Source organism: Aulonocara stuartgranti, assembly GCF_965226115.1.
Source record: "Aulonocara stuartgranti genome assembly, chromosome: 23".
NCBI classification, from domain to species: domain Eukaryota; kingdom Metazoa; phylum Chordata; class Actinopteri; order Cichliformes; family Cichlidae; genus Aulonocara; species Aulonocara stuartgranti.
Genome location: NC_138958.1, coordinates 30,435,576 through 30,461,639, shown reverse-complemented (window position 1 = coordinate 30,461,639; position 26,064 = coordinate 30,435,576). Strand labels below are relative to the sequence as shown.

Genomic DNA, 26,064 nt, shown 5'->3' with positions numbered 1-26,064 from the left:
AACTACTGTATAAATAAAAATGTTTGCTTTTAAAGCTTTTTTGCACACCCACATATAAGATGGAAAGTCGGTAGAAAGAAAAAAGTGAGATCAGGAACGACAACGTCTCGCTGTCTTCTACCAGGACATGTTTATTTACAGCGGCCAATGATAGGAGTCACAAGTGTTCCACAGGTACGTACAGAGAGACATCAATAGTTCCCACCTCCTGCACAAAGCACACTCAGCGGGGACAGTCCAAGGGACACGGGGAGCATGGGGACAAAGAGGACACATACTGTACACTGAGCTCAAACACACCTGTTTTTTTAACCCCCCTTTTACAGAAAAAAGGGCTGATGGATGATGGAGGAGACAGAGAGGAAAGGAGGACGAGAGAGGGGAGGAGAGGAGGGACCAGAGGAGAAGAAGGACAGGGGTGGGGGGGTGGGGGGTTAGACTTATATTCAAATACAAAAGAACATGTACAAATCGTATAGCCCCCAGGCAATGTGCTCCCATATTTACAGTGATCGTAACAGGCAGCGGAACCACTCCATGGCAGGACCATCCTTTAGAGATATGCAGGTACAAGGGCTCGCTGTGAGAAAACAAAGCCAGCACTACGTAAGTCTGAGATAAAAACCAGTGGAGTCTGAGAGGCAGGGAACAGTGGTGGAGAGGGGGGCAGGTGGGGAGGACAGGAGGGGGGCTGGCAGACACATGGAAGGAGTGCTGCAGCCTAGGGAATTAATCACTGTCGAGAGCTACATAATCAGGTTTTAACTATCAGAGCACACCCCGGAACTCGGCGTGAGAGCTCTCGCCAACTCGCACCACGGTTTAAAAAAATGTTTTAAAAAGGAAACACTCCATGCACTTAGAGCACTCTGACATTCACACTTGGCATGTGGTCATCATCACCTTCGCATCATCACCTTCGCTTGCCACATGGTGCACCATGGAGATGGAAAGTGTACTCGCACTTTATTATAAATAGGTAACAACATTAAAAAATAAATATAATAAATGCCAGAATAGCACTTAACTCTTTAATGTAGTGTAAGGTTTGGAATCTGGAGACTCTTATTGTGGAAAATTGAAAAAAAAACAAAAAAACAGTAAAAATGGGAACACATCCTCGCAAACATACAAATGGATTAACTTACAGTACGTGCAGATACATTCAGCGGACATACATGCAACCTGATTCATGTAGACGAGTGTAGTTACCCATGGATGTATGCACACATACATGCGCACACACACAGTCATGTAATGATTCATGTGATGCCATCAGACCACTCAACAGCCTCGACCTGACATCTAGTTGTACTAGGTAGTTGCACACGTCCGTTCCTGTCCAGTGTCGGTGATTAGAACCCACAACCCTATGACTACGTTTCCCAGAAACCACAGCATCACAATACAATTCAATCTTATGACACATTCTGTGGCACAAAGCAGCTAAGCTGTGATCAAAAGTTCATTTGTTGGTCTACACTGCTACAGCGACTTTGGGCCACAAAAGGGAGGGGGGGGTTTAAAAAAAAAAGAAAAAAAAAAGAGAAGGCACACTAATGCCGTAATTACTGCCTCCATTGAAATGCTGTGAAATAGCCTCAGGACATGGGTTTTTCTTAAGGGAAAGCAAATGACTAGGAAAAAACAATATTACACCATCACTGAACTTTGGACCAAAACACAAGAGAAGGAAAAAAAAAGAAGAAGAAAAGAAAAAAAAAACAGCCAACAGCTTTTCATCCAAGGAGTGTTCACAAAAAAAAGAAAAGAAAAAGCCAAGCCTTTTGCATTTGGAAAAAAGGACACATCCTTTAGGGTATATTTACATAAAAGCTTTGTAAAATACTCTTTTTTTTTCATCTATGTACAACACGTGACAACATCAGAGAGAATAGTGACCAGACCAAAGAAAGAAAAACGGCATCAGAGGCCAATCTGAGGCAAGAATAATCAAAGAAACCAAAGTTTATCATTTAAAACAGACATGACGTAAATGTTGATTTATTTCTCTCGAGCATACCTTTTCTCTTTTGTTCCCATGCCTTGAGTGGTACCTTGCTGCTACTTCTGCTTTTACAGATAGCAAAGATTACTGGTCAGGGCACTCACGGGGACGCCTTTCAACACATTAACATAATTTTTTCATTACTCATTGTATACCAAAGTGTAAATTGACTTGCAGTGCGGCTAACCTCTGGCAACAATATACGACACATTACGGTGTATGCAGCTGATGAATAAAACATTCTTATGCGCACATTGTTAGAGAGTGAGACGCCTGAAGAGCGCCAACAATATTCGGCGTCAATTTAAAGGCTTTGCTAACAGTGACATCAATGCACATGTGTGGTTTTTGTACTGTATACTTCATAGACTGCAACACACTCTTCCTTCTTGTGATTTTTGGATACTGTTGAGTACTTATAAAGAGTCGCAAAAGCCCTTCTGAAATCAAACCAAACCAAATATTAGGCCTAAAGTCTTCTGGAAAAAATTTATATTGTTTCAGGTAGAAATGCTAGCGAAGCCTGCTAGCTTAAAGTACAATAACTGAGAATTTGTCTTTGTAAGCTAGGCACCTAGCTTGGCTATCACAGGCATAAAAAGGATGTTGTAGAGTAACACTCAGGCATGGAAACAGGCTTAAATCACTGTGACATCCTGCAGTGAAGGTCAGCCCATGCATTGCTCTTACAAAGACAAAAAAAAGCATTAGCATTGAGATATTTGGGGCACACCAGCGTACCAGCTTATGCCTCCGCTGGTGATTGTCTTTTTTGAGAGACATCAAAGAGGAGAGTGCTAGAAACACCTTTCAACTGCATGAAAATCCCATGTGGGGTGTAAAACAGACAAATAAACAAACAAAAAAAAAACCCAGAATCTGAGAAATAATACTTAAGGCAGAAAATAATATACAATCATTGATCAACAAGAGCTTTCCACTGATGCCATGTTTGTAAGAACATGATACATTAATCACTCAGGGTGTCTAAAAGGTTGACACTTTCTTCCTTTCTATTTTCTCTCTATTATTTTTTGTATTTACACATGCCTTTCTCTGGGGCATTGCTATAAACAGATATGGTATTTTACTCCACTATTTTCCAGTGTTGTAGTTTCTCTGGGTTTTGGTCTTGTGATCCGAATGTTCTTTTGGCGGCGGGAGGACCGACCCTTTTACGCTTTGCTGTCGTCAGGCTTTGTGTGGATGCTGTTGTCACTGTGCACTTTGATTTCAATCGTATCCGGCTTGAGAACCTCTCTTCCATTTTCTTCCTTCAGCGGTAGCTTCCTGCAGAGACACAGAAATGCACAACGTGGAAGTGAAATACGCAGTTTGTGCATTTCAAAGCTTGGTCATTACAAGAACTTAAAGCATACATACCATTATTGTGAACAGACGCACAATAAATTGTACATAAAGCAGAGCTGAATTACTGCTGTAAGAGAGTTTAGGCTTAATGGTATTCTTCAAAAAATGTGTGCCTAACAGCATTGAACTCCACCTTATAGACCTTTCGGTGTGTGAATGAATTGCCTCCTTTGGGATTAATAAAGCTAAATTTAATTGAAGAGAAAAGGCAGCAGGAATATTAAATATAACAGCCTCCACGGGGCTTCACAAGGGGTTAGAGAAAGCCAAATTATTCCTATTTTGCCTGTGTTTGGTCTGGATGGTTGGAGAGCTGATCAATTTGTCAGCTTGTGTTTGTTTTCAGTGCTCTAGATGTCTGATGAGGATGGAGATGAGACATGAATAATTATAAGCAACGTGACTTAGCAGGCTTTTTACAGGACTTTCTCCATCTGTTCACCAAGGATGAATGGCATCCACTTCCGTTTTTAAAGAAATCAGTGCACACATATGGTACATAGACGCTAAAGTATTTGTTGGTTTCAGCAATCTGTGATAGTTCATCTATTCCCAACTAAGCCATACTATGTATGTTCAGGAATAGCAATGTAGATCGATCGATTTGCTTTGGTCCTGAAAGAATACTTTAAAAGAATGGCACTGATTGAAATTAATTTTATTCAGCATAATCATTCTGTTATCCTTATTTAGAACCCAAATTTTCTTTTACGTTATTATTAAAAATCCTTATTATCTTACGCTGTTTCTAACAAGTCAATTTCTTTAGGTTTCCCCTCCCTAATGGCATACTTTTTCTGACTGACATTCCTCCCAAAAAACACCACATGTAAGCCTCAACCCCATATTGCACATACAGCAGGAAATGTGGCTTTGGCTAGGCCTAAGATGAACCCTATAACACCAGAGTTACACAGGTCTACAGCCAGATCAGTGACCATCTGACAAATAGTCCCAAGTAAATAATATGTATTACCCAAACGGTTGCAAGTAACCGCAGGAGGTTGCTGGCTGATGCGCCTTGGACAAAACTGGTTGCAAAGAGTTTGCTGCACCAAAAACTTCAGTGCAATTTCTTTGGCCCCAAGTAGATTGCCACTGTCATTCGCACTTTGCATTTTAATCTCAAAGCTGTTATCAAACTTGAAAAGGTGTGACACAAACTGGAAGTGGGGAACGTTCTCCAGTAAAGCAGAAAATGTGCCGTATTGCCACATCCAACATATTTCAGAAGGGGCAACTTTTACTGTGAAAGCAAAAGCTCTCTGGTTTCACTTTCACATTCTTGCTACCACTTGCTAGTGTTTGCAACCAAGTTGTCATCTTCCTTGCAACCTGTTGGTGAACAAAATCATTGCTCATGACTCGGTAAATCCAGAAACCATTTGCCAAACGGAATACATACTCTTCTATAGCAACCTGGTGGATGCCAGCTTCTCAGTGACTAGTCTTTAGGCCGGCGTAAATGGATATGTGGCAATCACATTCACATATGTCAGCAACCACTTGCAACTAATGATGGAATACAACTTGTCATCTCCCTGCGTCTGAAACATTTGCTTTAAAGATAGGGACAAAGTCTGAGACCACTTAGTCTGCCATCTTTACATCGACACTGGTGCATTAAGACAGGGATAAACCAACAATAAGATTGAGTCAGTCAGTTTTCCACTACACAAAGGTGTTATACTCGCTTATGCAAGACTGAAGGAGACAAAGTTCATAATTTTTTTTTATTATAAATTTATAAACAAAGATACAGCGAGTTCATTTCATTAATAACCACCATTCTACCAAGACCACTGCAAATCTGCAGCTTAAAAATGAGTCGCCAGAGCTTGAAGGTGCTGCACACTCAACCTTAAAGTTGGGGAAACTGGCATTCAGCTGAGACTGAAGAAGTCACTTGGATGAGCGAGGAAACATTTCTCCCACTGAAAACCCTACGTCCAGATGAACAGGATCAACTTTTTTGGACTGCAATAACTTCAGAGCTCGCACATCTTCAATATGGTGCAAGTCTGACTCATTTTGAGACGGATAGAAAAGGAAATAGGCACGGGCTATTTGACTTACTCACAGCCCTGTTTCAGGCACGCTTGTTCATCTAATCTTCCACGAGTTTTGTTTTGAGTAATGCAGCAGAAGGACATCACAGCTTTATCTTTATGCTAATATGCATCAGTATGATGAAAATCCAACCAGCTTGTGCTTCAAGCAATATGATATATGAGAGCTTTCATCTGCATTTGGCTGATCTGGCTTTATCCAAGTGCGGTTAATACAGGCAGTGGGTCAGAATAAAGTAATGCTGCAACATAATGAGACCTAAAAAGTAGCATTTTCTAATATCTTTTGTTGTAATGACCCACATTTCTATTCTAATTTGACTTGCACAAATTCAAACATGCAAAATGACCCATAACTAGGGAGTAGCTATTAGAAAAAAGCTATATTATTCCCCCTTCTGCGCCATTACAGGTGGCTTCTTGCCATTATGTGCACTCTGTCAATCGAATTAGTATCCTTTGATGTGTTCATATGCCAGGAGGACAGACATTTCAAAGAAATATCTATCAGCAGTGTCAAATCTCCTCATCTTAGCCTCTAAAACACTAAAGCCTAACCAAAAACCACTTATTGACAAACCAACAGGGACACATTCACCGAAAAAATACGAACCACGGGGGGCTACCCATGTAAAATCAAACAGGCGTCTGTCTTTTGTCATTTCATTTTGGGGAATAAAAACCCTGCTCTGAAATTTCAGCAAGGGATGTCTAAATGCAATTTTACTCTCAGCGGTAGCTTGCGCCTACACCAAACAACCAAAAAAAAAAAAAAAAAAGAGAGAGAGAACAAAATAAAGTAAATAAACAAAAATAAAAGAAAGAATGAGAAAACAGATGACAATTACAGAAAATGCAAAGCGAACGTGGCACTGAGTTGCTACACAGCCCTTTCTTTTACCCTGCGCCTCTTGGAAGTAAGGCAAGTTTAATAAGGAGATCAATAAGGAACTTTGGCTTTTACATTGATTCACATTGTCAGAGTCCTCTTGCTCCTAATATGCGCTTCATTCAATGCGTATTTCTCCAGTTCTATCAAGACATTGAGGGAAAAAAGAAGGGGGGGGGTTAAGTCACAAACAAAGAAAGGTATTATAGACCTGTACCAGGCCAGTATTAATAACACTTGACCTTAAAGATTCTCATTTTCCGGAGTTCATGAAGCGGTTCCACTTTTTATTTTGCCGCTGCTAGTCTGTCATGACTCAGAGACATAAACAATCTGTCAAATGAAGGTTCTAAATGAAAAGCTCTATATTGTCTTTTGAGTATAAAAAAAATCATTTGAATTTTTTAGAGCTTTTTAAAAATCTTTTTTATTAGTGTTAATGGTAGATATATCCACATGATAAACATTTCCCGGATGACTCATACATTAATTCTTGGAGCAGAACTTCTCCTTTGAAAGAATACTTAATTCGAGGCTGACACGACTCTCTAAATAAACACGAACCTGCAGCTAGCAGGGGTTGACCGAAACAGCTTGTTGTTTTACTAATGCAGTTCTTATACAGCTATTGACATTTAATAAAACATTGCATATGAATCAGTCATCCCTGCTGTCATTGAAATGTATTCATTTAACTAAATAATTCTATTTTTTGCATTGTTTCTTTCTTCAAAGGTCTGAGATATCTCATCTAGTGCATCAGTGGACACTTTTATTATTCCCATTACTGGATGTTTTCACTGTGTAAACGCTGAATTTCCTCGACTAAATTGTCAATTTTAAAAGGCACTCTACATCAACACAAAATCACCCTCAAATTGCCATGCTGGACGTTTTACCAAGCTCCGGGAGAGTTCTTCAGTGAGCGAGATCATGAACGTAAAACAGTAACCCTGCATGATACTGTACCTAATAAGCCCAAATATTGCAACTGGCCAGAGGGGGGTTCCCCCTTTGGTTGATTGGTGGATGTAAAAGTTCCTGCACAGTGAAGCCAATTTCATGTCTCATTAGCTCCATGCAAACCTAGATTTGACTTATACTCAGATGGGGAGGTTTCCTCAAGTTCTGCGAAGGCTCTTGCTGTGCGACGTTTCCTGTTTCTTCAGTGAGGAGGCAAAATCAAAACAATCCCGAATCCATTTACTGAAGCAAAGTATCAGTACAGTTTGGAAGAAAAAGAAAAAAAAAAGAAGAAGAAATTATATCAAAAAAATATTGGAGAGGCAACTGTAACTGTTAAAGCGTCTGCAGTTGGCATACGGCATGCTCTTTGCCTTCTCTGCAATTTGATAAACTCCTTAACATAGTTGTACCGTTTTAGTTATTCAAATGGTCAAAAAAAGTGCAATGAAAAACATAAAACTACTAGAACTTCTAGAACTACTTGAGGTTGGCGTTAATAATTATTGATGGGGCTCTGTGTGATGAGAAAGCAATATTTCGCATGCTATATGTTGATTCAAATTATAAAAAATTGCAGTCATACATCTGCCGTAGCCCCAACTGGTTGCAGCAGATGGCTGACTCTCCCTGACCCTGGTTCTTCTGGAGGTTTCTTCCTTCTAAAAGGGAGTTTTTCCTTCCCACTGTTGCCAAGTGTTTGCTCATAAGGGCTTCTTTAATTTTTATTTATTTATTTATTTTTTTGGGGGGGGGGGGGGGGGGGGGGCTGTCTTTTGGCTGCTGCCTTCAAGAGTCACCACAGCAGATCATCTGTCTCCATCTCACTCTATCCTCAGCATCCTTCTCTTTCACACCAATCCTCTGCATGTCCTCCTTCCCTATATCCATGAAACTTCTCTGAGATCTTCCTCTTTTCCTCCTGGCTGGGAGCTTCATCTTCCCTCCTCTGCACATGTCCAAACCATCTCAGCCTTTGTCTCCAAACTGCTTAATCTGAGCTGTCCCTCTGACTCCGTTCTAATCTTGTCCATGCTGGTCACTCCCAATGAAAATGTTCAGCTCTGCTACCTACAGCGCAGCCTCCTGCCTACATTTCCAAACCATACAGCTTCAAAGTCTCTACCATCTTGTAAACCTACCCTTTTCCTTGGTTGGGTTACATTTTCCTCTATCACAACAGCACTATGACACAAATCTGTTTGGCACAAGGATCTCGAGATATCTTTGCTTGTGCAGTATTTAACATTGTGGCCACAGTTAAAAGCAAAAATTGTGTGGATAGTTTTTCTCCAAATGCTAAAAAAAATAGAGCCATTTGGAGTCATTTTTCATCACTGTGAACATACTATCTCATGTGCATATACTGCTTGTTTGTCCAAAAATATGCACACACCATCAGAAGTTCAATTCAAAACGTTGTTTGGCACACAAGGCAAACAGCAATGCTACTGGGTCTTGACAAACCTCTGATTATGCTGCGAGAGCCAGCAGCTGTGTGAAGCTCACGGTGCGCTGGCGTGATATCAGAGTGCGTATGCAGATACGTATTTGTAATCTGTAAGCTTCTAAGTGACACCAAAGCGCAGCAGGGGCGACTTGTTCTTTCCTCTGCAGACATTAATTAAGCACATTGCCATCTATGGCAGGCCATGAAGGCAGGCTACAATCTTTGCTTTTTCACTGTGATAAATTAGGTGGCTTGCAGTCTTAGCTGCGGTATGTGCCTGGAGAGTTTGTTTACACCCTTATCAAAATCTATACACGTATATATATTTTTTTCCAGCAAACATTTTTTTGTTTGTTTTAGAGTTGGCATCCGGGATCTTACTGTGAATTTAGAAGTGGAAGTCTTTGTCAAAGGCACTTTGACGGAGCTGCTGATGGACAATTTGGCTGTTTACATGTGGATCAGACGCCTTGTTCCCTGACCTGATGTAGAAATGAGCTTGTTTACACGACTGTGGAGTAAGAATGTAGGGAAACGAAGACCAGACAGATATATGTCCTTTTTCTCATTTTTACACGGTCAGGTATGCTCCAGCCAAAGCCTTTTAGCTTCTCGAGACAAGCAGATTTCTGTTTGCTCTGGAGTTAAGAGTACTGTGAGCTCACACTTAATTAAATGTCATCCACCTCAGTCTGCTGCTCCAGAATTTGAAATTTATGTGCTCTCTACATGTCAATAGCACAGACTGTCTTGTCTTTCAAAAAAAATTGGAGAATCAAGAGGCTCCGAATCCCTGTAATGATGTTTAATTTTATTGAAACAGGAAAACAAAGGGAGAAAAATGAATGTGCTTGCGCTGAACAATACATTATGGAAAAACATGGTGAAGAGCTAATTAGACTAGGACTCCTGGTATATTCTTGAATGACAGCAAATGTAGTAACAATAATTCTTCTTTGATTAATTCACTTTACCTTTAACTTCACTTTCTCTAATGCAGTATCCTTCAGCTAAACAAAGTTAAATTTACATATGCAAAATATAGTTATACTTTCATTTGTTCCTCTTGTTTTGCTATATTAGATATTATTAATGACTTAAGGTGTCACCAAAGTCATAGCTTTAGAACTCAGAAGCTATTTCTGGTGATTTTTCAGTGAATTTGCCTTTTTTATTTTGATAATTTTGTCGTGCCCTTAAGATTTTAGGCTTTGTATGGTCGATGCTAAGCACTGTGGAACCATTAACATGTCTGACAAATTTCTAGGCTAACATGGTACCTCTGAGCTGACGCTAGGTAAGCTAGTCCCCTGATGCTGACTTTTTTTTTTTTGCATCTCTTTGCATTTACAGATTTCAAAGTGTCTTTCAACTGGTTATTTCGTTTAGGTCCTTTAGCCCCCCCACTTTTTGTTTAATTCAAACAAAAATAATCAGCTTTTTTTTCTTTTCTTAAGAGTACGTGTGCACATGCACAGTATGTGGGGTTCGAGGTTGCTTTTGTTGTCTTTGCTTGGACTGCCAGTGTCCAGCTGGAAAAATTTAAGATAGCGTCAAACCAAGTTTTTCATTGCATTGCTTATCACATTATACGTATGGGAGGGGACGAACTAGCATAGCATTACAACAGTCCCAGTAATTGCTAACTTTAGGTTTTTATCTACCTGCTTCAATTATAGGACACTAGTAGGAACGAAGTGTGTTCAGACTTCATTTGGGATTCGTGTGACGTCAACAGGGGCAAATAAAACACTCTGACCTTCTTTTTACGCCATTGGTTTAGTACTCCATGTTGTTAGTGGACAGGAAGTCATCATGAACAACACGGCTGACTGGCATCTCAAACAGATTTTTCTTTAGTGACTGACACTTCTGTAGAAATTCTTTCTTGCTCCATCCCCAGGCTGCCATGGCCTTAACTGTAATCTTCCATTCTGTTTTATATTTCCTGCCGTGAGTCATCAGGTATATATAAACACTTTCAAAAGTCTATCGACTCCAAGCCAGATCTATCACTGAGCCTCTACTCAAACTTCTTAAGCCTGAATAAACAACAGACTTCACCAGACGCCTCTCCTGCGCCACCTCAACGGTTAAAATGTCACTGTGACATATCATCAGCTTTACTCAACACTGACTTTTTGTCTCTGGGTAAAAGATTATCAGCAGCTGTTGTTTTGTATTAAACGTCAATACCAAACTGTTCTTCTGGGTTTCTTGCCAGCAGGTTACTGGAGAGCCCGACAGGGGCACAAATCTATTTCTGGTTCACTGACTGACAGGATGGGACTGGAGCTGGCTGCACAACTATGACAAGCAATGAATATTAGGAAGGGAAAAAAAAACTTCCAGAAAGAAAAAAAAAATGAACACAGAATCCAAATTAAATGCAGGTAGAAAGAATATGAATCAATTTAAGTTTCCCTGCATAAACATGTATTTACTTTTTCTGTCTTTTGCCTGAATAGTGACTTTTTAAGGTCGTAAGGGGTTAAACAGTATAGCTGGAGTCACATTTGACTTGATGCTACAGACTAGAGGTCCATTAGGTGTACCAATTCTCTTCTATCTCTATATGGGGTCCCATTGATATCTCAGCACACTGTTAAGAACTTAAGACTGAAACTGGAAGTGAGGACTTTTGAAGTCAACAGTACTACTTGAGTCTTTCAACTTTCCCTGAAGCAGCTATGCAGCCCAGTGTGTGCCGCAGATTCATAACAGAAAGACACCCACACACTCTCTGTCGTGCGTTTGTCCACTAGCCTAGCTCCAACTTCAAAATAACCCTGCACTGCTGGGTGCGTGGTCGCTCTGCTAACCTTCAGCACCACATTGAGGTTGGAAAACTGTCTCTATAACCCCGAATATCAAAAAAAAAAAAATCTGCTGTGTCAGAAGTGAACTGACGATACCCTCCAGATTTTCTTCTTGGTTCCAAACCAGCCCACACACTCCTCAGCTCACATCCTCAGAACAGACACCCAGCACACACTCTGATCTGTGCCACTCATCACCTTCCTAATTTGAAGTTCACCCCATGCTATTTATCACCGTAGATGCTCTCCATTGATGTTATTATTGACACTGTTGCTCACGCTTCGCTAGTCTTTACAACTTATTACCCCTCAGCACCTTCAGACTTGCACTATTGACATCTTGGAAACTCAGTTGGAGTTGTATTATTTCAAGTGTTATCTTATTAGTCTCCAGCTCAGTGGCATGACTCATTGTAAAGCAGACCACGGCATTTACTCCATTCTCGCTACACTAGTTCAAAGAAGTTATGACCATCTTCACTGCCAGTTATGAAACCAATCTCTCTGCAGAGACACGGACTGCAACAGGACAACAATCAAAAGTGCTCAAACAACCAGAAAGTTTCTAACAAGTACTGTAGAATCTCTGAGGTACTGTCAGATGGACTCAAGTACCTCCTTCATCAACACAACCGTCATTCAAAATGTGTTCTTTTGGCATAATTTTAAGCTTGCTGTTGATTAGCCCTGTCAGTTTTAAATAAAGTTAATAACAATGTGCTGATCATAGATTGGTCCATGTTTAGAATTAGTAGCTTGGTTTATATGACAATTTCAACCACTTGCCTTTTAGCGATTCTGACTTCTCTGCTTGCTTCTACTAGATTTTTATGAACTGCAGCATTTCATATACATGTTAGTGTTGATCCATGTGTGGGGGTGTCATTTCCTGTGAAATCCGAAAATGTTGCCGGTAATTTGGAGCTATTTGTGATAACAAGAAGTCCTCCAACTAAGTTTGTTTGTGCCAACTTTTTGAAAAGACCCATGTTAATGTCCCTGGCACCACACGGGGAGTGATTTCATTTCAAAATACCTCCAGTGTTTTGGAGTTCGAGCCTCATTTTTAAGCCTCGCTTTCCATTGCTGTTTGATGTCACCATAAAAATCTACAAGTACTTTTTGGTTTTTTCACATTCACACGATGGCTGCAGGTCTCGTACTGAAAAACTGAAATAGATGTAAAAATAAAAGGTTGCAGAAACATCTGTGGGGTAGTTTTACACAGGAGGACTAATTCAGATGCTAAAACTCAACAATTAAAAGGGAATGCCCTGAATCCAAGTCACATTTAACTGCATGTGTCTGAAGAGAAAACCACGAGATTCTGTGGTGACTGGGCATAATAATTCTATTTAATACAATACGTTACACTATTACTATAAACACTATGGTTTAAGCCCTGAGCTTGATTAACACTCATACAAGCATGTAATTACATTTACAGCAATATAACCTTTAGATTTATATGACCACTGATGCCAAAAAAATAGGAAATTTAGGATTCATCTTTTACTCAAAATTGAAATCTCAATTTTGTTGGTTTTAAAGACTCCTCTGTAGGTGGATTTACTTAAAAGAGGAGTGTTTTTAAGTTTAATCGAGTCATTTGTGTTATTTTAATGAAAAAGCCATCGAGTTAACCTGAAAAGCAAGATAGTATTTTATTCATTGCAATAATGCAAATGATGTGAATGAAGTGACCTGAAATATTTCTTAGCAGTTAATTAACACAGTTGCATGAAACCACTGACATTGACTTTTCTGAAGTAAATGAAAAAACAGGCACAAAGAATTTTTGATTGTTCTTTCTATCGTGTTGGAGTTTTCTCTCGTCATTTGCTCTACCTCATGAAAGTGAGATACTACACTGCTGAAGTATGGCTTTGACAACGTAAATCCAGTGTTGCTATTGCTGCAGTAATCACCTGATTGCCCAACTGACTCTATTTTAACAATCAGTCACTATGTACCTGTATATCGTCACCTGGACCTATACTACCTTTAGGACTATTTTGTATCATCCTGCTGTACTGTATGTGACTGTGACACTAGTCACATGCACACATCAGACAGAGTGTAAAGTCTTGTGTGAGTTGCTGCTCTGTAGATTCCGTGTGCTGTCTGGGCAGGCAGGCAGTCAGCCCTCCAGTGTCGCGAGATTAGTGACTCAGCAGAACTCAAACCCCTCCCTCCTCCACCTCCTCCTCACATGTGCCCTCTCTCTCCATCTCAGACACTGCTGGCACACTGACAGGCACGGCTGTGGCCAGTGACTAAGACTCTGTTTGTGCTATCTCACAGACACCGCGATGTAGTTAGCACCCTGCATAAAACAGTGGGACTGCATTTTTTTTAAAATCAGTTGTACCATGAATTTCACGGGGGTGGGCTTCTAAATTGCATGCTGTCTGATGAGGGGGAAACAAAACAAAGAAAATGGTTTTCAGAGATGCTTGTGGCAACACTCATGGACTATTAGCATGCATATAGCAAGAAATAAAGGCGGGTACACACACACACACACGCACACACAAGACTGAAAACAAAGCGTGACAGCACAAAATGTACACGGTTGTACATGCATGTAACGAATGCACGCTCACATAACGCATGCAAATGGATACTTAAAAGGTGAACTTGCTTCACATCATGTAAAAGGCACTGATGTAAGTGAATAAGACGTAATCAAAGACATACTGTGGTTGAAAGGGTGGCTGGGCGGCTGTTGTAGGTGTACCTACAGTAAATGGTAAAAAGAAATCTCCTTTTCTCATTCAGACTAAATATATATATGTATACATAAGAGGAATGAACATGGCATGAACAGCTAATGTTATTGCTCAGCGAGTCACTCGGGGACGAGATCCTTGAAAAAAACTGTTTTTTTTCTCCTTTTTTGCAGGCCTTATTGTTCATTTCTGAGAAATGCGAAGGCTGTTTTTTGTTCTCTGTTAGATGTTTTCATACCAATTTCTCAAAATCTTTGTATTGACTTGTATTCACCCATTCAGGGCTTTCAATTTATTACTGCGCAAAAATTATACAGCGAGAAGAAGAAGAAGCATAACCCTCAGCCATAAAGATACACCCACAGCAGATGTTCCCTCTTCAGGCATGAGCTGGCAAAATTGATACTGTCACTACACAAAATCAAACGCTTGGACTGAAGCAGTCAAAGGTTTCAAAAAAGAACAATGCAAAGAAAACTAAAGGGGATACTCACAGATAGGCGGCCTTCCCCTCCTCGATTTCTTTGCCCTTGCCGCTGGTGGCTGTTTTTTTGCTGCACAGGGTGCGCGTGATGCACATGAGCAGGCCGCAGTGACGCAGGAAGAAGCAGCTGACGTCCACCAGCACGAGGAGCAGCAGCAGCGCTCCCAGGCCGAGGCCCACTACCGCCCCCAGCCCCAGACCGCTGAACAGGGATTCTGCTAAGGCAGTGAAACACACAGGCAGACACACGCGCACACACACACACACACACACACACACACACACACACACACACACACACACAGCAAGGATAAAACCACTGTTAGCAATTTGGTTCGCTGACTTGTTCTCTAAGACACGTTCAGAGTTTAGGGTCAGATTGGGTGTGGGATCAGTGGAGCTGGAAGGGATTCATTCTCTCACTCCTGTGTCTTCAGGCTGGACGCCCGCAGAGTCGAGGCTGGAGGTCAGCTTCCTCCCCGGGAAACTATAAAGCTGTACCAAACTTTTACTCCAAGGTCAATGAATTCCTCCAGAGCCAGTTGGATGGTTTCCAACACACAGATAAGTCCTAATCCACAATTCCTCAATGCGCACAATCCTCGGAGGAGGGTGGAATTATCTCGATTATTAGCGTAAATCCACCAAATCTCCTCCAAAACAAATCAGTTCTTGCCTTATAAAGTTTCTTCTGTATATATATAGTTCATTGAATGAAAGTTTGAAAGATTTTAAATAATTGAACAAAATGAGATTTATAGTGCTCCAAAATAGGTGGAAATGTAACAAATGTGGCTTCATCTTCACTTAGAATACAGTAAACGCTTCGTAAAACTGAGCATTTAATTGGCAGAGAGGGCAAAAACAAAACAGTTCTTCTCGGCCATATTTGCCCTCGGGCCTTGCATCTACCTCCTGTATCATGTGCTAAATGTGAACATCACACAGGTGCAGAGGTTGGCGTACACGTTCAGCTCTGCACTGAAGCCCGAGTACGCGTTAAGCATTGACACACTGATGCTCTGGCCACTTCGTCCACTGTTTTATACCTCGCAGCACTAAACAGAATCACGTCGGGAATTAAATTAAGTAAATGCTCTCTCTCAGAGCGGTCAACACACTGCTCTTAAAAACACGCAGAGATCTCGGCTCAGTTGGGTACAAGCAGCGAGGCCTGCTTCCATTTGAAAGTAATACAAAAATGAAGGTAGTGCAGAAAAGAGACGCTCCCAGTGCGTGTCTCTGAATGGAGCTGTGGCCTTAAGTGATCCTGGGGTTGAGAAATGGAGCATCCACTGCAGGATCAACGCTGACAGCTGGAGGTCGGACCTTGCCAGAAGTAATCAGTGATGGAAGAGTGAGAGTGAATGACCTTTTCTACTTAGGTACGCTCTCATCTGCGTGTTCAGTAGCCTGTAAGTAAAAAAAGGGAGATCAGACAATAATGGGAAGGTGTAAGCACTCAGAGGCAGCTGAGTGGTGTAGTCTGGCACCTCCAATTTAAAAATAAAAAAATAAGTGAGCAAGGGGAAAATGCTGCAGGAGGCTTTGTTCGACTTCCTGCATCCTGACAAACCAAAGAAAATGCAAGCTGAACGCAGGAGGTGTAAGCCGCCTTCTACCTATATGTTATATGTTTGATAGAAAGATGAATTTACACACATGAACCATTTGGTTTTTCAAGGGGAAAAAAAGGAGATGGTTTTATATCTCATTCTGGATGTTATCCAATTGAATCTGCGCTAAACTGTGTGGGGAACTATACACTGTTTGAAAGCACAAAGCCTCAGGCTAATCAGTGTAAACAATTTCAAGGTCCAGATAGCGCTCCTACAACAGTTTATCTTTGATAACAAGAATTTAAAAAAAAAAAGGTCAAAACCTGTGAGGCAGAAAGCAGTTTGAGTTTTAATCTCTTAAAAATACCAGATCATTTTCTCTCAACAATACAACTTAATAGCACGTTACACTTCATTCTCCAGAGTATTTACCTGCTTGCTAATTGATGAAGTACCAACCCTCCAACCTGCTACGACATTTGTTCGCTGCAACATGCTAAGGCTTGACTGAACAGTGACAGATAAGTATACCTAATGATTCGGTAGCTTGTTGAACCACCTTTAGCAGCATTAACTAGAAGCAATGGAAGCAGTGAAGGTAGAAAGAGTCATGTGAAAACATTATTTGTCACATGAGTTTAACACCTGTGACAAAGTGTTGAAAGAATATGGACGGTTTTTAACTCTCAGCGGAGCTTCAGCGCTTGTTTGCTTTTAGCAATAAAGACGCGTTTGGAACAGGAAATGGATAAGTGCTAATGGGCTGACAAGAAGGTGGAGAAGTCTATGTGCCTTTTAGAAGCTGAACTTCATGTGTAACATCCGTGAAGTGGTCCTTCAAGAGTATGATCTCCAAATGTATAAAGGAAACAATTTGGAAAGAGGCATGTATTTAGGCATGGTCTGTTTTCGACACACTGTGGTTTACATATTTGAGGATGCAGGAATCCTTATACTAGTGTCTTTTTGCACCATCCAAAAAAAAAACAGTGATACAGTCCCCTTCTCGCTGAAAATGCCTTTCGTTTAAAGCCAAGAGCGAGCACTTCAACCTCAACTACTGTTTCAAATCCAGTGCGGTGGAGTATGGAGCCAAACAAACAACAAAAAAATGTGTGAATTCCCAAATACTCCTGCACCGCACAGTGTCACGACCCAAATGACTCTTATGTCAGTGACTTTGTTCTTGACTTAGAGCTGAGACGGCAGACAGCGGATCCTGGCAGCGAGTCAAAGCACAGCGAGGCACAGACAAAGAACCTTGTGGCAAAAGGAACTCTAATTAAAACTTTGCATTTTCGTGGAATCAGAGGGATTTGGGATTTGAAACTTGTCGACTGAATCAATATTTTCGCTGCGCCGAGGGCTACAGTTTTATATCTCACCTTTTGAAAGTCTGTCTAGGTTCCACTGGCTTCTAAAGTCACAGATTGAGAAATGGTAAACAACACCTCTACAGCTCCCAGGAAGCATCCACATATTCCAGAAAAGTCAGAAAATATCAGTTCATTCTTTAAGCCATACTTAACTGTTTGTCATCATCACACAGCTGTAGCTTCAGGCTTTCAAAGCAGTCACTCTGTCACTGCCACAGTCTGCTCTGTGTCTTTAAGCTTTAGGTGCTCTCCCTTGACGATGGGCCATAGACATTATACAGTGTCTATGTCATAAAACTCAAGGCACTTCTGAGTAAGGATGGGTATCCACATAAACGGTAGTAACCAGACTGAAAAGCAGTGCACATTTCGTTGCTTTATTTCGGTGCCTTTTTTCCTTCTAGCCAATCATTTTACCTTTCCAAAGATAGAAGGCGGGCCCAGGTACGTACGTTCTTTAAGAGCAGAGGTACAGATTAAAAATGCCCAAGGTGAAGCGGTCAAAAGTCTGGCTGTATTTCACAGCAAAAGATGCAAACTCAGCAGCCTGCAACAAGTGCTTTAAGGTGATACTATGCAAAGGAGGTAACACCTCGAATCTGATGAAACACCTGGCGACACATAGCGTTTTTTTAAAAGCTGAGAAATGCACCGTATTTGATAGCTTGCTACGAGCCCTCACACCGTGTGCATCTACTGCGGGTGTGGTGCCTGTTCTCGGACCCGGAGTCAGCAACATCCCCCAAGAACCCGAAGAGTAGAGTCCTGGCCCCTAGGCCTGCCAGTGTAGCAGAAATGCGGATGGATGATGTTGGCAGCAGCAGCAGCTTCTCTGGGTCAGTAGCTTAATGTTGTTTGTGTGTAATTTACATTGAGTAGGCTAACCACGTTATTAAATTAATGCACGTAAGGTGAACTAGCAAACACCGTCGTAGTTACATGCGGCTGTCTTCTTGTTTGATAGAGTGATACCATATATGCCCTATAGCTGCAGAAAAGTCTAACATTGTTATCTTTTTACAAAAAAAAACAGTTAAACACGAGAGGTTTTTGGACAAAGTTTTCGTTTTCCACTGTTTAAGGACCGATCCAACCAAAGGAAGTATGTTGTATCGACACAAAAGGCTAACTTGGTTATCATTTTGCAGAAAAAAACAGACTGCTAAAAATAAAAACATAAGAGGTTTTTGGACAAAGTTTGTGTTCTCCATTCTTTAAGCACCGGTTTGGCACCGTTATCGGATAAAACCTAAAAGATACCCATCCCTACCTCTGAGCTACATGACCTTAACACCGGATCCATTTATTAACACTTTTATTCTGCCTTTTGTTAACAAATGGCTAAAAATGTCATTATGAGAGTTTTTCCTGTGTTGTACATTTACAGTAATCCCTAAGGTGTCATATTTGATACATAGAGTTTTGTGATTTTTTTTAAATGTTTAAAAAAAATGGCAGATGTAGCAAATATGACACAAATAAAAAAACACAACCCCCCCCCCCCCCCCCCCCCCAAGACTTCGAAGTGTCCCGATAAAGTTTTTTTTAAATTGTCTTTTTTTTTTCTTTTGAAGGGATGCCAGCAAAAAGTCTTGAGCCTGAAAGACAGAAATCCATAAATATCAGGCTTCCATCCGATAAGGAGTATTACACTAAAGTGCTTAGCAGCAGCTTGACAGTTTGAGGTTGGATTGATATGTTACATGCTTGTTTACTTGTAGCTGTTTTTCCAGCCATTTTATTCGATTTATTCCCAGGTTCTGAAGTGATTTAGGAAAAGAACAGTGTGAGCTGTGCTGAAACACACACACACAATAGGGCTGTTTCTGGATAAAGGTATACCTCAGAATACTTTTATCAAAACTGAGATATCAGCTGTTCTTGTCAGCATTAAGAGTCCTCAGTGTCTGCTGTAGTTGACACCTCTATGGTGGTCCTAACGTGCAAAACAAATCCAGATGAAATACTTACAACAACAAAAAATGATAAAGTACAATAAAATTAAAAAAACAAAACTACCCGACATGCATTAGAACTGTTCTTAATTTGCACACAAAATAAATGCATGTTTCAGGAATTAACGGTAACTTTGTTGAGTCAGTGACTGTTACTGTTTTAGCGAAACCAAATCATAATATATTTAATATAATATAATACATTTAATTTATTATTAATGGATTAATATTTTAAAATAACATATTTTAAAACGTGAACAACTTATTTAGGACGATAGCCACAGAGCAATGTCTTCATATAAAAAAAACCCAAAACATGTCAGTTAGACAATTGAATGATGGTGAAAGCATGCCTAAAAAAAAAAAGCTTACATTAAAGTCAATACAAAAGAAGGAGAAACAGAGCAGAAGAAAAAGACGTCACCACACTGATATCAACAAGCACCTGATCTGTTAGCTCAGGAAGGCGATCAGCCCAATTACTGGAAGAACCTCCATGAGCGGGATTTTTGCCAAGAAATGGTGATGAAAGCGATAAGATCAGGAAAGCATTAAAGGGTATCAGTTTCATATCATATCATTCATATGTGTTATTCAATAAATGTTGCCAGTGCATTAGTCAATTTACAGATTCAAATGTTGTTTCCTAAGAAAGGCATTGTATTTAATGTGATTTTAATAGGCTCATCTTTGAGTTGAAATATGTGCGTTTGTATTTTCTAGTACAGCGCGTACTGCCAGTGCATCATCACTGCTTTGTACGTATGGTCTGAGGTCATTTAAATTAGTTTGCAAACAATGACCAAATTCAGTATGACAACACTGACGAATTTGGGACTTGATTATGTGACACCATCAGTCATGGATTGGCCTCCACAGAGCCCAGACCTCAACATTATTGAAGCTGTTGTAAAGGCTCACCTTTTAGCACATTCACTTCACCAGATGCACCTTGTTTCTTTTCCTCACCTTTGATTGGGTGTGGTGCTTGGCCTTAATTGCACTCACCTATCACTCGTTATATAAGGACTGCACTCACCTACCCCTCACTCTTTCTTCACTCCCACATGGGGCGGCAGCTGAGGTGAGTTTCTCTTTGAGTTTCCTGAGTTCATGTATCATTTTGAGTTACTTAAATCATACTTTGTCCTTTTTAGAGAGAGCAGTCCATGTGTGTCTTTCTTTCCTTTACCCGTTATACAATAAAATGACAAAACCTGCAAATGATTGATGACTGCTTATTCTCATTCTAATCGGATGAGCCCATGATGATGACTACTGAAACCCTGAACCTTCCTTCCTCCAAAACAGAAGCAGTGTGGGATCATGCTGACAGAGAACAGAACAAAAGGCAGAAACATCCAGAGAGTTCAGACTGTGAAGAATAAAGGTGGTCACACCAAGTATTGACTTTCAAGCTCATTAGAATTGTACAAACGTTTTTCCCCTATATACATTTCTATGTATGTGTGCATAAATTTGAATACATCGCTGCACGTAAATCCCAAAACGAATCAGGAAAAAAAGATGTCTCAAGACTTGCACGGTACTCTACTCTTAGAGCTACGTTCAAAGGTTCAAACTGTTGTTAAAGGAATCCGACTGGCATTTATATAATCTCATTCCTGCTCTTCAAAGTGCTTAAGATTACAGTTTACCCAAAGCCATATGGTTATATAGCCGTTTATTCAATATACTTAAAGTGCTTTATCTATTTCAGATCCATAGTCACTTCCAATTTAGTGTCACCAGTTAACCCAAAGCTACTTTCGGCTGCTCCTTTTTTCACAAGGTGTCACCACAGCGGGTACCCCACATATTTGATTTGGCAGGGTTTTTTTTGTTGTTTTTTTTGTTTTTTTTTTAACATCACAAGCTCTTCCTTGACACAACCCCAAAGGGATTTGGACATGCCTATTTATTTTTGTGTGTGTATCTAAACTCATCTTTCAATGCAAGCTTTTACAATTACAACTACACTTTCAGGTTAGGGACTCCGCTGTGGCTCTGTAAAAGTCTATCAATTTTTATTACAGAAAATTTTCAGCCTTCACCTTTACTATATGAAACAGGTCAGATCTCTGCGTAAGAAATTTTTAAATTGCTTTATTTAAATATAACAAATGTGTCCACGAGGCACATCAGGAGAGCTGCTAGAATGCCTTCCAATAATATGCCGGGAAGAGAGAAACATGCACATTACTGCTTACATGTGATCAACTACTATTTCCTGTTTTATTTGTTGGTGATGCCCAGTTTTTACTAATGTGCAACAAACGCTCATCTGGTCACCTAGAGTTGCCATAGTTGATTTATAATCTCAGAGTAAAGAGAAGTAATGAGGTCATTTCTGTTGGAGGGTCTTTCAGGAAATAGAGGGCAGTGCTGCCTTCCCCTTGCACTGAGTGATCACCTGCACTCAAACTGATGCAACGGCAGCAGTGAAAACCATCTTCTGTAATAACCCACAGGTCAGAGTGATAAACTGCCTGCGGGGCTTTGAGGGCAGAAGTTGCACTATGGATGCAAATACCCTTTGCTGGCTAAGAAAGGGAATTTTCATTGGATTTAAAGCTATTATTTATTCAAAGGCATGCTTCATTATCAAATGAAACAAAACAAAAAAACTGCCATGCTTTACGTCTGAGTCACGTACCAAGTTATCTACTTGGATAACAAAAAAGGTTTGCTTCTGATCTTCTTTGAACTTTCTACAGTGCCAATAAAAAGGCAGTGATGTGACTTTTCACTAGTAGAAATGCTTATCATCTGTGATGCTGGCATCTCTTCTGGCACATGTTTCCCACAATTTAGACATCAAGAAAAGGTATCTGAAAGCTATCGTTTGCACTTGCCTTTTTGTATTTGGATATCCGGTCGTTAAGTCTGACGTCACTAGCCGTGTCTGGGCCTAAACTCCGCTGCAGGTCCATATATCAAACGATCACTATGGCATTACTGAGAGTTGAAAAACTGTCTAGTCTTTCATCTTTAATAAAATGATCAGCGTTCTGCTCTACCAGGTGTAACAATTGAGTTTAACATCCAGGCATCCATGAAAATGGAATTTATGACATTTAACGGAGTTAGAAGTTAGCCAGAAGTTAGCTCGCTAGCTTCTATCTAAATACAATATAGCATGTCCTGACTGCGGGGTTTTGGAAACAAATTAAAACGTACAGCTCTGCTATCACTTCCAACATAAATGAAGACAGAAAACTAAACAGTGACGTTTGTAGGGTTACTGAAGTTTGGCTAGCTGGTATATAATGATGTGCTACGTGACCGCTAGCGACACAGCTATGTTAGCATAATATAAACAAGCTAACTTTTTTTTCCACTCGATAAAAGTTAACGTGAGTGTTCTCGGTGGTCAGGAACAAATGTAATCGCATGGCAGGATGCTGTAAAAGGACCAAACTTCAGCCAGTAGAACAACTGAGATAATCCATCCACAATACGAGGTTAGTCATTCATATACTGCGCTGGGCTGTAGTTACATCCTAAGGTTTTAAAAACTGAGCTTAAATAAATGATTAGTGGTAATAAAAGCCGAGGGAGGTCAACAGTGATCACTGACTGTTTTAGGAGCTTTTTGAGATCAAATAGAAGAAAATACATAACATTAAACATGTTCACAACCCAAAAGCCATATTAAACTCGGACTACTTTAGGCCCGGAAGTAGGATTCGTCGCGTCATCACTTATCGACCGGATAATACTCCAACTGAAAACTCCCAAAATCAATGTTTGTGCCTTCTCTTCCCCATGATGTTCCAAAATCAGGTGCACTATGATGCACAGGACATATATCCAACATCATTCACTATGCAGAAAGGGGGAGAGAGTCTATCTTTACCTCTGTGTCTATGGTTATATTTTCACTTTCTGTATCTGCAAATGAGGCCATACTGCAGCATCACTGTGCTTTCTCTCTCCAACTTGAGGTCTGCCTAATAGAAACGCAGACAGGCAGTTCAACACTCGTGTGCTTGGCGCAGTCATCACTTCTGTATTTTGGACTGAGGATGGCAACAAATTTGACTTTATCTTGAAATTTACAATCTGGCTGTGGGCAGAGCACATAGACATGGAGATACTTTTTGGCTAACAGTTCCTTAAGAGTGTTTTGTTGATGTCAAAAAACAAATGGTGGCTAATTTTTCTGTTGTCACATTTTTATTTTGCTGTTAATTTCCAGTATTGGCTGACTAGTATTATCATTTTTCCATCCTTGTATCTTCAATCCATCCATGACTCAGACATAAATTCAAAGCATTGCAATAATTACTATGTTCCATTTTGTCCAACATTTTTCTTTCTTAACTACAGTTTAAATGAAGTCTTTTTTGGTCTAGAGTTATTAGTCCCTCGTACAAAAATTTCATATTTTAAAAGAGTGTTTCTTAAGTGCTGTTAAACAGAGCAAGGAATTTTTAACACAGCTTTTTCAAGTAAACTAAAACCACCTTTTCTTTCAAAATCTTCTCATATCTTCCTTTCTTCATTATTCCTTCCAACAAGATGACATTCCCTTTTCCAGATGCACCAAAGCAGCGTAACTAAATAATAATATTTCCAAGACAGTGTTTCATTGTGGGGGCTGCAGTGTTCTTTGGGTTATATTCCTCTCACTTCTTTCTCCAAACATAAGCAGGATCTCTGTGGCCAAATAGCTCTAGTTTCATCTCATCTGACCAAAGGATGCAGTTCTGGTATCTATACTCTTTCTCCAGGTTGCCTTTAACATACTTAAGTCTGGTTTAAAGGTGTCTCTTCTACAGAGTATTTCTTAGTCTTCAACCTCTCAGTCCATTCCTGAAGATGAGCAGGGCTCTAGTGCTAGTCTTCTTTGAGACTACAATTCCCAACTTGGCTAAATCCTTCACTACTGTCTTGACAAAGATGTTTTAAACCATTTATCACTTAAAAAAAAAAAAAAAAAAAAGGAATCACGTAACGTGCATTATAAACAGTGCAAGTTATACTCCAGAAAGGCAATATAAAAGAAAAACAATTGAAACAAACCAATGTTTAATGTAAAATGAGACGCTCATGTATTACTAACATGTGACAAGTTAACATCTGAAAAACTAATAAACACTGAAAAGTGTGGCGCGTTGCCGTGCATTATGAATGACGCACACTGTTTGAAATTTAATGACAGCCACTAAAATAAAAGTTCAAATGTAAAATAACAAAACAATAGATCATCCTGCTGTTTTCTTAAGGTTATCTGAAGTCAGTTTGCGGAAGCATTAGTAGGAAAGACCAGACCTCCTACTTGCTGCGTCCTCCAGCTTATCTGGGGAAACATTGAGTCTTTCCAAGGCCACCCTATAGAGGTAATCTCTCCAGCATGTCCCGGGTCTACGCCAGGCCTCCTCGTGGTACAGTAGGACAGCGGTCCCCAACCTTTTTCGCACCACGGACCGGTTCATGCCCCACAATATTTTCATGGACTGGCCTTTAAGGTGTCGCGGATAAATACAACTAAATAAAACTAGTACCGGTACCGAAAAAAAGACGATTTATTCATAACGCACGTGAAAAGACCCAGGAAAACCAAGTTAACGATAAAAACGATAACAAAATAACGCTAAAAACCGATAAAAATCCTGAAAACCATACATTTCACACCTGAGCCTCAACTCTCGCGGCCCGGTACCAAACGACTCACGGACCGGTACCGGGGACCACTGCAGTAGGACATGCCAAGCTAGAACACCTTAGCCATGATGCAACAGCCTTAGCTGTCTCCTTTTGATGTGGAGGTGTAGCGGCTCCACTCTGAACCTCTCCTGAATGACTGATGTCCTCACCCTATTGCTAAGAGAGACCGCTGTATCTGCAATCTCATTCTAATAGTGTAAACAAAAAGACCAGGGGCCCGTTCTTCGTACCTCGCTAAGTAAGTTAGCTGGATTTGATTGTTGACGATTTCGCGTGATCTTGGATCGTTCGGTTCCCCGAAGCTCATCCGGGACTTGCTGTCATAGCAACAGAGCCGTAAGCGTAAACCTGCTCGGGAGCAGGTTTACTTTATGTAAACAGGATTAGATCGCGGCCACGCAGGTATGTCCGCTTCATTTATACGAAAGCAACAGCGATATTCCACCACTGTTTCACCATAAATAAATAACATCAATGTAACTAAAGACAATGCAGCACTTGATCCTTTTATTGATGTCACACAGATACATACAGGTCATTTCCTAAAAAAGGGAAATGTACTATTAACATTCTATCACATGTATGTGATTATTACAGATGTAATTCATATTTCAGAGTAGCAATTGCAAATTACTTTGTGTAATCAAGATGAGAGACCACGGCTATAAAAGCGAAGGTGGATTTGGGAAGCCTGTCGCAGCCATGTCCTGTCCGTA

The 26,064-nt window shown here is 40.3% G+C and overlaps 1 protein-coding gene across 7 annotated transcripts in view; it reads right to left on the bottom strand.

Moving 5' to 3' along the window:
* Positions 1-425: 425 nt before the first annotated feature.
* Positions 426-26,064, bottom strand: part of ncam2 (neural cell adhesion molecule 2) — a 454,622-nt gene continuing 428,983 nt past the window's right edge. For all 7 annotated transcript variants that reach the window (XM_082525243.1, XM_082525248.1, XM_082525245.1 and 4 more), the window contains 2 exons: positions 14,796-15,003; positions 426-3,298 (listed from right to left, as the gene is read on the bottom strand). In XM_082525243.1, the coding sequence (XP_082381369.1) occupies positions 3,184-3,298; positions 14,796-15,003 (323 nt within the window). In that variant the 3' untranslated portion in view covers positions 426-3,183. The remainder of the gene's footprint in view (positions 3,299-14,795; positions 15,004-26,064) is intronic.